We start from the raw sequence: 14188 nt of genomic DNA on the forward strand, positions 1-14188 counted from the left end.
AGTATCACCGTCATACAATCTTAGACATGCCGGGAATAAAAGAGCCAAGCGACGACCATGTTGAATAAAATTTTGGCAGATAGGGGAAAATTCCTTCCGGGCTTTGGTGTCTTCTGTAGAAAAGTCCTGGAATATAAATAATGGGTGGCCTTCCCATACTAAATTACGATGTTTGCGAGATGCTGACCATATGATATCTTTATGAACATAGTTCAGGCATCTAAATATTACAACTGGAGGTCTTGGGTCAGGGGTGTTCCTCTGTGGGACCAGAGGGGTGAGCTCTCTCCACAATAATATCCTGACAACTCTCAGCAACATCCAAAAGAGCAGTAAATGTGTTGGACAAGAATTTAACAAGATCCATCCCTTTAAGAGTTTCTGGTAATCCTACTACCCTTAAATTGTTGCAACGTGACCTACAGTATTTTCGAGGTCATCAACTCCTTTGCGATTTCTCCGGCATTGATGAGGGAAAATACCGTTCCATGCAGGTGAGGGGGGTGAGGAGTGTCAGTGGGAGCTTCAGGGAGCAGATTAGAAGTCAAACAGCTGTGAAATAACAAAATCGCTGGGTCCAGAGCGGAGCTGCAACCAGGCACAGCTTACTGCATAGTGGGCGTAGCCGGAAGTCCTGTTCATGGTTTTTATGTTCAGTCCATGTTTTTCACTGATTTTATGTGTAGATATCCATTTATAGCAAGGGACTAAGGGCCTGATTCAGATCATAGCGCTCGCAAGTGGGTCGATGGCCGGGCAGTGTGCACGCAATCCCCGCAGCGAGCGAGAAATCACTCGCTCCGGGGCTCGCAACAAAATGGGGCGGCTGTCGATGTTGATCGACAGCTCGCCCCGTTTTGTAGGTGGGGAGGGGGGGTGGCTGACCAAATGGAGGCGTTCCTGAAGGAACGCCTGCCGTTTGTGGGCAGCCCTACTGACATCACCAGTGATGTCAGTAGTGAACTTCCTGCTCTATTAGAGCAGGAAGTTCACTGGGGCTTGCGGTGGACGAGACCCTACCACAAGGCCTTTTTAATTTAGAATTACGTTCCTTTGGGAAGATGTTACTAAAAAAAAATTAAAAAACCCTACTTATTTCAAATTGGTCAATGGGATTCTTCTGTAAATTTCCTATAACAAAATTATATTGTCTTCCTCATATCTAGACCTAGATTGAGAGTTTTCATTTATTTTTACACTACCTGTCACTGAATACTTGACCACGGGCAGCACGATTGGTGTAGTGGATAGCATTACTGTGTGGCGTTTCTATGTTGTCCCTGTGTTCGTGTGGATTTTCTATGGAAGCTCTGGTTTCCTCCATATATCCAAAACATTTAGTGTGTCTGTGTGTGTACCTGTGATAGGGGATATTGTAAGCTCCACTGGGGCAGGGACTGATGTGAAGGGCCAAATATTGTCTTTAAAGCTCTGCACAATATGTGTGCGCTATAAAAATAACTATTAATAAATAAATAAAGTTGGTGATCCACCCACTCCCCACTAACCACTCTCTCTCCCTTTTCCAAATTGTTTATCTTTCTGTATTGTCCACCATGTGGAAGCGCGCATCGTCAGCAACATAGCGGATACACACTGGACGATGTGCCCGATATGTCATTTAATCCGCCGGATTGGACGGCATATCGTCTATTGTGTACCCTGCATTAATCTCTATGAACATTTTACATCTGCCCCACCGCAGTGCAACATGGTTTTACCAAGGTGCAAAGTTGCTTGCTCTTTTTTGCTTTGCTCCCAACCCAGAATTAGCCCACATATGTCTACATTTCAGGGAAACAGTCCATTTGGAAACCTTGACAGGGTGTGGCTTATCATAAAGTGGGTGGGGTATTACCAGAAAGTGGGAATGGTTAGCCAGAAAGTATACATGGTTGGGAATTTGCTGCAGGTTTCTGTGAGCGTGGCGGCTAGCTGCATAAGTCTGTGTGAGGCTTATTTTGCTCTGATTTTGCCTTGATAAATGTTGGAGGTATGCAATTCTGTCCACTTACTTTCTCTAAATCAGTCTTCTCTCTTGAATCCAACATGTAATCTGACAATGTCATTTTATGATCATTTATTTGCTTTATATCATGGTGCTGCATTTGCTCTCTGTTATTCCTCCTGGACTTTTTTAGTTTGTTGACCTAATAAAGAGAAACATAAATATATCTAAATTAGTGTGGCAGGGGAATTACGTTGTATTTCTGTAAAGTTATTTCCATCTATACTCATTTCTACTATTACCAGTTATTTATATACTGCACACATAACCAACAGCTTTTTACAGAGAATATACAGTAATTTACATCAGTCCCTGCCCCAGTGGAATTTACAATCTATATTCTCTACCACATGCCCACACAATACATGTTGATATCAGCACACATACATATGCACTAGGGTACATTTTTGTCGGGAGCCAATTAACCTACAAATATATTTTTGGAATTTGGGAGGAAATCGGAGTACCAAAAGGAAACCTAAGCAAGCACAAGTAGAATATACGCTGCCAAGTTAAGGCTGTGGTGGGAATCAAAACCAAGACCCCAGTGCTGTGATACAGTAATGCTAACCATTACACTAACCGTCTGTATATATATATATATATATATATATATATATATATGATTTAGTTAAGTGTAAAGGGTATTTTTAAAAATATATATAAGTATTTTATTTAAAAAAATATATACCTAGGGGGTGTTATGCAACCCCCCAACCCCTGTATCCATGGGTCCCCATTGAAATTTCATTTCCCACTCCCCATCAAAAATAGCCACCAGTGTAAAAAAATACCCAGCAATATTAACCCCTACCGCCCCTAGTGGAAATATGTTCCTGTGGCAGAGCCCCCACCCTCACCCCCAGGGACAATGGGTCCCCAATTTAGCCCCCGCCCCTCCCCATGTGTAACTATATATGTAAATGTTATATATATATATATATATATATATATATATATATATACACACACAGTTAGGTGCATAAATCTTGGGACATTTACAGAATTTTCATATTTTGGCCTCTATTCACCACCACAATGGCTTTGAAATGAAACAAACAAGATGTGTTTTAACTGCAGACTTTCAGATTTAATTTGAGGGTAATTACATCCAAATCAGGTGAACGGTGTAGGAATTACAACGGTTTCTATATGTGCCTCCCACTTTTTAAGGGGCCAAAAGTAATGGGACTATCAACTCAAAAGCTATTTCATGGACAGGTGTGGGCTATTCCCTCGTTATTTCATTATCAATTAAGCAGGTAAAAGGTCTGGAGTTGATTCTAGGTGTGACATTTGCATTTGGAATCAGTTGCTGTCGACTCTCAATATGAGATCCAAAGAGCTGTCACTAACAGTGAAGCAAGCCATCATTAGGCTGAAAAATGAAAACAAACCCATCAGAGAGATAGCAAAAACATTAGGTGTTGCCAAATCAACTGTTTGGAACATTCTTAAAAAGAAAGAACACACCGGAGAGCTCAGCAACACCAAGAGACTCGGAAGACCACGGTAAACAACTGTGGTGGATGACAGAAGAATTATTTCCCTGGTGAAGAAAAACCCCTTCATAACAGTTGGCCAAATCAAGAACACTCTCCAGGAGGTAGGTGTATAAGTGTCAAAGTCAACAATCAAGAGAAGACTTCACAAGAGTGAATATAGAGGGTTCACCACAAGATGTAAACCATTGGTGAGCCTCAAAAACAGACCAGGTTAGAGTTTGCCAAACAACATCTTAAAAAAGCCATTACAGATCTGGAACAACATCCTATGGACAGATGAGACAAAGGAGGTCATTCAGACCCACTCGCGAGCGGCAGTCCACTCGCAAGTGGGTCGATGGTCCCCACTGCGCATGCGCACGACGGAGGGAGCTCCGTCGTGCGCATGCGCGAGACCCGGCGAGCGAAGGACTTTCCATCGCTCTGGGTCTCGCACCAAAGGGGGCGTGCTGTCGATGTTGATTGACAGCACGCCCCCTTTGGTGGGCGTTTCGGGGGCGTGCCTGCCAGACGGAGGCGTTCCTATGGGAACGCCTACCGTCTGAAGCCAGCCCCACTGACATCACTAGTGATGTCAGTGGGAGTGATTTTGGCTCTGATAGAGCCAAAATCACTCCTGGCCTTGCGGTTGAGAAACTCGACCACAGGGTTTCTCTCGCAAGTCCGATGGTCGCGATGGTCAAGACCATCGCGACCATCTTGTTGGACGCTCGTATATGCTGTGGGTGGTGACCCACAGCTATACGAGCGTCCAGGAGGACGCTCCATTTTAATAGAGGTGGGCCCTGATTCAGAGCCAGCGCTCTGGTCAGAGCGTCCGGCTCTGAATCAGGGCCAAAGATCAACTTGTACAAGAGTGATGGGAAGAGAAGAGAAGGAAAGGAACTGCTCATGATCCAAAACATACCACCTCATCAGTGAAGCATGGTGGTGGTAGTGTCATGGCTTGGGCATGTATGGCTGCCAATGGAACTGGTTCCCTTGTATTTATTGATGATGTGACTGCTGACAAAAGCAGCAGAATGAATTCTGAAGTGTTTCGGGCAATATTATATGCTTATATTTAGTGAAATGCTTCAGAACTCATTGGATGGCGCTTCACAGTGCAGATGGACAATGACCCGAAGCATACTGCAAAAGCAACCAAAGCGTTTTTTAAGGCTAAAAAGTGGAATGTTATGCAATGGCCAAGTCAATCCCCTGACCTGAATCCGATTGAGCATGCATTTCACTCGATGAAGACAAAACTGAAGGGAAAATGCCCCAAGAACAAGCAGGAACTGAAGACATTTGCAGTAGAGGCCTGGCAGAGCATCGCCAGGGATGAAACCCAGCTTCTGGTGATGTCTATGCGTTCCAGACTTCAGGCTGTAATTGCCTGCAAAGGATTTGCAACAAAGTATTAAAAAGTGAAAGTTAGATTTAGGATTGTTTAGTTTGTCCCATTACTTTTGGCCCCTTAAAAAGTGGGAGGCACATATAGAAACCGTTGTAATTCCTACACCGTTCACCTGATTTGGATGTAATTACTCTCAAATTAAATCTGAAAGTCTGCAGTTAAAGCACATCTTGTTTGTTTCATTTTAAAGCCATTGTGGTGGTGAATAGGGGGCAAAATATGAAAATTCTGTCAATGTTCCAATATTTATGCACCTGACTGTATAATTATATATATATATATATATATATATATGAGGTGGGCAATAAGCAGCCCCCCAGCTGTTGAAGAACTACATAACCCAGCATGCCCTGCCACAGTTTGCTATTTTGCCATGCTAAAACTGTTGCAGGGTATGCTGGGATGTGTCGTACAATAACGGCTGGAGGGCCGCTCATTGCCCACCCCTGATATATATACATATATACACACGAGGGGTATCATAAAGTTTAAATTATCACAATGAAGACAATAATATATAATAACCTGATGTCCCCTTTACCCTTTAAAGGGACATCAGGTTACTAACTCCTATGTAATCTCTTTTTCCCACCGTTAAACTCTTTGTTAAGTGGTGTACCTCCTATTACTATTAATTCAGTGCCTCCATCCAAGTATTGGTAGTAGACTGGGCCTACATGGGAAAACCCAAATGAGGATAAACTCACGCTTAAACTATATCACTGCATGTTTACAATTTTACTTAAGCTCACAACTGACACTCGCAAATAATAACATCTTGTATAGACATTATGTAATCACATAACCCAGTTCAGGGGCGGAACTAGCAGCGGTGCAGCCGGTGCCTTGCACCGGGGCCCGCTGTGGTGCAGGGGCCCATGGCCGCCTGCATCCGACAGCGCCGCTGCCAGCCGACATGGTCCCCATTAACAAAAATTGGAGCCCGAGCAGGCCCGCTTCAGCCGCTCCGGCTCCGATATGACAGACACCCACCGTGGCCCGGCCCCTTGTTAAGACACGGCCTGCATGACGTCACGTGCGCCGTGTCATAACAAGGGACCGGGCTGCTGGAGAGGATAGAGAGGAACCACAGATCGAGAAGAGCAGGATATAAGGTAAGTAAGTTGCGGTAGTATAGGGGGGGAAGCACACGCTGGGGCTGGGGCTGAAAAGAGGCTGACACGTTGAGGCTGGGGAAGAAAAGAGGCTTACACACATGTTGGGGCTGGGGGGGGGAAGAGGCTGACATACGCTGGGGCTGGGGGGGGGAGAGGCTGACACACGCTGGGGCTGGGGGGCTGACACACACGCTGGGGCTGGCTGAAACACACACGCTGGGGCTGGGGGGGAAAGAGGCTGATACACTGGGGCTGGGGGAGAGAATGAGGCTGACACGCTGGGGCTGGGGGCAGAATGAGGCTGACACGCTGGGGCTGGGACACACACTGGGGCTGGGGGAGAATAAGGCTGACATGCTGGGGGGAGAATGAGGCTGACACGCTGTGGTGGGACACAAGCTGGGAATGGGGGGGAGAATGAGGCTGACACACTGGGACTGGGGGGGAGAATGAGGCTGACACGCTGGGGGGAGAATGAGGCTGAAATGCTGGGGCTGAGGGGGAGAATGAGGCTGACACACTGGGGCTGGGGGGGGAATGAGGCTGAGATGCTGGGGCTGGGGGGGAGAATGAGGCTGATATGCTGGGGCTGGGGAGGAGAATGAGGCTGACACCCTGGGTCTGGGGGGGAGAATGAGGCTGACACCCTGGGTCTGGGGGGGAGAATGAGGCTGACACTGGGGAAGAGAATGAGGCTGACACACTGGGGCTGGGGGGAGAATGAAGCTGACACGCTGGGGCTGGGGGTAGAATGAGGCTGACACGCTGGGGCTGGGACAAACACGGGCTGGGGGGAGAATGAGGCTGACACACTGGGACTGGGGGGGAGAATGAGGCTGACACACTGGGACTGGGGGGGAGAATGAGGCTGACACGCTGTGGCTGGGACACACGCTGGGGCTGGGGGGAGAATGAGGCTGACATGCTGGGGCTGGGAGGAGAATGAGGCTGACGCGCTGGGGCTGGGACACACACTGGGGCTGGGGGGAGAATGAGGCTGACACGCTGGGGCTGGGGGGGGGGAAATGAGGCTGACAAGCTGGGGGGGAGATTCAATACCCGTTGCAAAAATTCACATAGTTTGCTTGTGAAATGGTCTCAGCAAGCGGGGAAACCATTGTGATGACATTTTAGACATTTGCAGTTGCTCATGCTTAATCTTCCACACACTTCCATAACTAAGACCAACTTTTTTCATGATCATTACAATGGTTAGTCGTCTGTCTTCAAGGATAAGAGCCTCCGCTTTTTCCATCCGTGATTGAGGGTCTCCCAGATCGAGCTTCCTCTGATAGGGGCATGTGCCAAGTTTGAAAGTTCCTTTTCCACCTCACAACAGTGTCATATGATGGACTTTCATCACCATAAACAGTCACCATTTCATTATGGATTTGGCGGGCGCTATTACCCTTCAAATGGAGGAACTTAATAACATTGTGGGTTTCAATTTTGCCCATCATGCAGGTTACTGACATCTACCAGCTCCAGAAACGAAACAAGCTGACACAAGTAGCTGTAATTTACAACATCATGCACATAAGGATCAATGATTATGTGGATCAAATTACATTCAGATATCTCAAAAATGTCATGGTGATAATTAAAACTTTATGATACCCCCTTGTACAGGCTCGAACTGGGCTGCCGAGGATTCGGGTATTTCCCCGGTGGGCCCCACTGATTTCAGACCACGCTCCCTTTTGGGGAGGGGCTTATTGGGCCGCAACCCGGAGGGGGGATGGGTTGCTGGCCAACCTGTGAAAGTGACCCTTGCCATGCCACGACTAGTACTAGACATTGTCTTCCAATAACTGCACCTTGTCCCAGATCCCTGCTTAATGCTGCTACGGAGCAGCTCAGCAACGAGAACAGAGCCTAATGCAGGGGGGGGAGCCTAACACTGGGAGCAGTTCTGTTAGGATCAGATATCTCTGCTGCAGTTAGCCTAATAATGAAGTTCAATTGCCCCTTATCCCCTCTCTCAGGGGCCCCCCAAGCCAGGTTGCCTGTCAGCTTCTGCCCTTTGTCCCCAGACTCCTACCACATGCTGCTCTGCTCTTTACAGTGAGCAGGGGCAGAACTGTGGGAGACAATGGAGGCGCTTGCCGCCGGGCTCCAGCTGTGAAGGAGCACCTCCTCCATTGTCCACAACATATTCACCCCACTTAGAGCTGCAACCATGTACCCGGAGTTTATCGTCATGGCTGCCCAATACATGGAACCCCTTCCCGGCACCTGAGAAGTTACCATACACTAGTGCAGAGCTCCATGTCAGACCGTCAGCTGCTGCCTTCTTCTATCTATAGCCTGTCTGCACCCGAATTTCTACATTACAGTGTAAGCGGCTGTGACAGGGGGGGGGGTCCAAATTATAACTTGCCAACGGGCATCTGGGATGAACTTACGCCACTGGCAGTGAGAGAGCTGAGCTCTATAGTTGATGGACGGTGCGGGCTCAATTCACTCGCCACAGGTTTATATTGCCCCTCTATGTTCACGTAGATAGTAAGGTATGACGTTTGACAGTGACAAATGACGTCAGTGTCCATCTACGGAAGAGGATCACTATCGTGTCAGCAGCAGTGGGGAAATCTGCCCGAACTTCTGAAGGAGAGTCATATCTATGGAGGGTACAGCTGACCAGGCACAATACTGGTAAGTAAAGATCTAAATTCACTATCACAATGGACTTGAGACTTCTGCCTCCAGGGGTGAGTAGGGGGTTGTGAGGAAACAACTTCTGGTGCAGACTCTGTGCATGCCAGGAGTAAGATATTTATACTGATATCTTAGTGGCCAAGAGCTTCACATATGGCAGGGGTATTACTTAGATGAGTGGCTGATTCTGAGTCAGACACAGCGTTTTTTGCCAGCCACATGTCTATGACTTTATGCTAATGCCGCTACAAGCCCTTCTCCTGGTGTACACCCATGTGTATGAATGTGCAAGGACAGGGACACCCATTTAGAGCGTCCCCAAACACTGCAATATTTTTTGGTGCATCTTGGTGCATAGGAACTTACACCAGCCCCAATGTGAGTGACTAGGGGACTGATTCAGCAAGGATCGCAACTGTGATTGCGCCCGCAATCGGCCGATTGTTGCATTCTGCGCATGCATATGCATTGCAGCACGCATACGTGAACTAGCCACTGCGATCATAGTGACTACACAGACCCATCGCAGAGTGATTGACAGGAAGTGCTGTGTGTGGGAGGTTTCAGTCTTGTTAAACATTACGAATGTGTGTAAGGTAAGGTGGGCGTCCTTATGATGTGGTGTGACTGCATAGCGATGGATTAGCATAAAGCGTAATCACAGCCGCAGTTGCGATCCTTGCTGAATCAGGCCCTAAGTGTGTCTGTGTCCAGAACCATTTCAGCGACATGCCACTCCCCTCCAGTTAATGACCACACCTACCAATTGGCTCATCATGCCCCTTCAGCGGGCCCCTTTCGTTACATTTCCCTGGTGGGCCCTTCATGCCCCAGTCCGACACTGCCCTTGTATATATACCTATCCAGACAAATATAATATTTCAATATTCAGCATGACCCCACCCTTCCCCCTAGTGTCAATAGATGACCCCCCGTGACTAGCCACGCCCCCTCACCTCCTTCTTGCAAAGTGCAGTGTGGTGCAGGGGGAACTAATCATTAGTTCCCCTTGTTGCAGCTGATCTCTGCAGATGCAGAGATCAGCTTACTGGTGCTTTTAGTTTAGGAGCATGTGCCCCGGCGTGCCATTCGCACGGGATTCTGGGCCACAATATTGGGAGTGATGTAGGGAGTCACAAACCGCCGCATCACTCACAGGGGGCCGCGGAGGATGAGGAAATCCATTCTGCACATGTGCAGAACCAATTTCCTCCATTACACAAAGGGGATCCGGAAATGCCTCACTAACGCATGAGATGCAACATGATCAGGTAACGCATTCCTGGCTGCGGTCACATCTCATGCATTGCCAGGCAAGTGGTTAAAGGCTGTGCATTATTGGTAAGTCAAATACATTTTACTTCTCTGCAAAATATTCCCACGATAGGAAGGAGATGCTTCTTTAACAGAAAACATTTAAGGCTCATAATGCGCAAAAGTGTCATAGCGTGGCGCAAATTCTGTGTATTCTATGACAGTCACTGGGATGCTCTGTGACCTGTATTCACTGGGATGCTCTGTGTACTATATGGTGATTACTGTGAGGCTCTGTGTACTGTATGGCAGTCACTGGGATGTTCCGTGTACTGAATGTGGTCATTGCTGTCACTGAGATGCTCTGTGTATTTTATGGCAGTCACTAGGATGCTCTGTGTATTAAATTCCTGGAACCATAATATAAGATTGTGTGAGTAAAAACTTTACAAAGGGTATCAATAGACTGATATGACTAATGACTAAGGTAGATTCAATTAGTCACAAGCTGCAGCTGCCATCTAACGCTGCACGCATAGGCACAATTAGTGTAGCTGATTTCTGCTTGCACCTGTGTGGCTGCAAGCAGAAAATCAACAAGGGACACATCTGGAGTCGGATTGAACCAGCCATATTGTCTATTGATGCTCTAGTAATATTTTTACTGACATATTGCTAGATTGTGGTTAATCACTATAGATTAACTGCCTACACACCTCTATCTATAGCAGGGCCGCCATCAGGAGGGATACAGAGGGTACCGTAGTAAGGGGCCTAGACTGCTTGTGGGGCCCACTGTGACCAGTCACTTGAATGTTTTTAAACAAATTCACTGCTGCACTTTCCCCTGGAGGGGGGAGGGCAGCGTTGTTGCATATTCTGTTGGTCAAGGGACAGGCATGGTGCTCAGATTAAGGGACACTGGACGCATGTCCTCTCATCAGGGGAGGGGGCCCCTGTCTGTCTTATTTGTACTGAGCCCCACAATTTCTAGTGGCAGCCCTGACTGTTAGTACAGCATAACACATACCAATGCACAAATAAACACAATATAGGTGTAGAGCTTAAACCTACCTCCTTCCAATGTTCTGTGTGGAAGTTACTGGGATGTTCTGTATTTGCATTGTATTTGGCAGTGGCGTAACTACTGCCCCGCAGCCCCTGCGGTGGCTTGGAGGCGCCGGGGGCCGTAGCTTCACCACTTCAACTGTGAGCACTGGCCTCTGAAGTGATCGGAGGCTAAGGAAGCCAGAGGCCAGCATTCCCAGTAATGTAGTGCGCGGATGATGTCATGACGTCACCCGCGACCTGGGTACCTGCGCGGCCGCGTCTGCTGGATCAATTTAGATCCAGTCAGCACGGAAACAGAAGTGACAGCCCGGATGACGCGCGGAGTAAGGTAAGTACTGGGGTGGGGAGGGGGCACGACTACAGGAGGTACTACTTTAAAGGGTACAACTGGCATTACTTGAAGGGGCACAACTACAGGGGCACTACTTTAAGGGGCACAACTAAGGGGGCACTGCATATGGGCACAGCTACAGGGGACACTGCATATGGGCACTACTTTAAGGGGCATTGCATAAGGGGAACAACTACAGGGGGCACTACTTTACTACTACTACAGAGGGCATTGCATAAGGGGCAATAGTACAGGTGGCATTGCATAAGTGACACTAGTATAGGGGGCATTGCATAAGGGGCACTGCTACAGGGGTCACTGCTACAGGGGGCCCTGCATAATGGGCACTACTACAGAGGGCATTGCATAAGGGGCAATAGTACAGGTGGCATTGCATAAGTGACACTAGTATAGGGGGCATTGCATAAGGGGCACTGCTACATGGGGCCCTGCATAATGGGCACTGCATAATGGGCACTACTACAGGGGGCATTGCATAAAGGGCACTATTACAGGGGGCATTGCATAAGGGGTACTAGTACAGGGGCATTGCATAAGGGGCACAACTACAGGGCAGGGGGCCTGCATAATAGGCACTACTACAGGGGGCCCTGCATAATGGGCACTACTACAGGGGGGCCCTGCATAAGGGGCACTACTACAGGGGGCATTGCATAAGGGGCACAACTACAGGGGACACTGTATAAGGGACAGTAACTTGATATCTGCAGTTTACAGGTTATAAACTATGTTCCCAATAATCTGGTTCTACACGGACATAAAAACTGTGCAACCTGTCTTGAGCTGAGGTGACAGACTGGCAGAAGCAGAGAGAAGGGTTGGTGAAGTAGATCTGCCAGGGTGGGATGTAATGGGCATTACTCTGTGGCATAATGTGCAATGGGCATTACTGTGTAAACAATTTGCTATTAGGGGTATTACTTAGTGTGGCATGCTGTGAGACATTATGTGTTAAAGGGCATAATGTGTAAGGGCATTACTGTGTGGCATAATGTATTGTATGTGGCATTACGGTGTGGCATAATGTGAAACAGGCATTATGGCGTGGCATAATTTGGTATAAGGGCATTACGGTGTGTCATTATGCGTTATACGTGGCATGTGTAAAGGGCATTTCTGTGTGGCATAATGTTTGGTAAGGAGCATTACGGTGTGGCATAATGTGTTATATAGTGGCATTACTTAGTGTGTCATAATGTGTAAGGCAGAGGTTCCCAATCACGGTCCTCAAGGCTCCCCAACAGTTCATGTTTTAGTGATATCAATGGTTGAGCACAGGTGACTCAATTAGTACCTCAATTTGATTTAACCACCTGTGCTTAACCATGGTTATCACTAAAACCTGAACTGTAGGGGAGCCCTGAGGACTGCGTTTGGGTACCTCTGGTGTAAAGGCCCCCATACATCAGCAATTGATTGCAGCAATTGTGCAATTTGCAATCGATTGTGTATAAAAATCTTTCCCTTTTTCAATCAATTGCAGATTGCAGAATTGCCACAATCAATTGAAAAAGGGAAAGATTTTTTATACACAATCGATTACAAATTGCTGCAATCAATTGCTGATGTATGGGGGCCTTTAGGCACATTCCTGTATCATGAAACCAACAGCTTAAACGTCATCTTTGGGTGTGTTTGTATTTTGGCTGGGGGGGGGCTGAAATTTTTTTGGCATGGGGGAGCAAAATTTATATTTACGCCACTGGTATTTGGGTATGTGTTAATTAAAATATTCCTTTTATGATGGAATTTTCCGGACTGCCTCTTTAAAATTTGTCACCTGTGTTTAAGCTCATTCATGTATGATGGCACTATGCTCTTTTCGAACTAGCTCTGTATACGCAAATGCAATTGTTTTTACAGGGAATTGCATGAGGGGTTGCAAAAGTTTGCACTGTCTGAAGGAAGGAGTTCAGCAAGTTGGAGATGATTCTTGAATATTTTGTGACTTGATCTTAAACTAACCAGTATTTTTAAGAAAAAAAATTCCTTAGGATTTGGGAAATTCAACATTAAAATCCATGGAGATTGACCCCCAAGATTATAAGGGTAGAGAGAGGAGTTGAAACGGAATTCAGGCCACCAATAAGTACAGGATCGTGACTCCTAAGACATATGGATCTCTGGGTGACCTGCAAGTTAAGCATCATGAACCAAGTCCAGTAACCGTTAAGCAAGGTTATTTGGATATTTCTATTAGGATGACACAATAGCCTCTCTCAATATGAGACAGGGGATCAGAAGGATTAGTCATTGCTAGAAAAAACATGTTTGGTGGAAGAATGGTATCAACAACCTCAGTATTTGGAGAATTGTCAAAATATAGCTGCACTAGGCACCAAAATTTCTATTTCTCTATCCTGGCCAATAAAGAATAAGAAAATGAAATGTTGGGAAGGAAAGCTGTCTAGCTGACAGCTGATGAATTCCAAGTTCTGATGTTCTGCACTGTTACTGGATGAAGCTCTCCTGCATGAAGTTACCTTCATTCACACCAGGCATATTTTCGAGCTAATAATTCTTTGTTTCCTTCATCTATGTTTATTTCTGCTGATCAATTCTGTCAGGGGAGAAGGGCCAGACCTACAGTATGGGAAATGAGAAATTAAAACTACCCAGCAGAATTAGATGCATCCACTATGACCACAAATAACAATGATGGATTATAAAGATCAAAAATAGGCAAAAAGAGGTAAAGAGAGATCTCTAATGCACAAGTGCAGCTTCCACATCAGTTAATCAAAACATCCGTCTATAAGATAATAGACGCAATAATTATAAAGTATTTATTAAGTCATCTACTTGAAGTTTGTAAAAACTACA

The 14188-nt window shown here is 46.5% G+C and overlaps 1 protein-coding gene across 1 annotated transcript in view; it reads right to left on the reverse strand.

The window, feature by feature from the left end:
• LOC148517526 (coiled-coil domain-containing protein 17-like) overlaps positions 1–14188 on the reverse strand; it is a 58120-nt gene that overhangs the window by 36265 nt on the left and 7667 nt on the right. The window contains exon 2 of the mRNA XM_088478501.1: positions 2016–2150. Within this exon, the coding sequence (XP_088334627.1) occupies positions 2016–2150 (135 nt within the window). The remainder of the gene's footprint in view (positions 1–2015; positions 2151–14188) is intronic.

This window comes from Taudactylus pleione, unplaced genomic scaffold, assembly GCF_031769625.1.
Source record: "Taudactylus pleione unplaced genomic scaffold, aTauple2 ptg000214l, whole genome shotgun sequence".
NCBI lineage: Eukaryota > Metazoa > Chordata > Amphibia > Anura > Myobatrachidae > Taudactylus > Taudactylus pleione.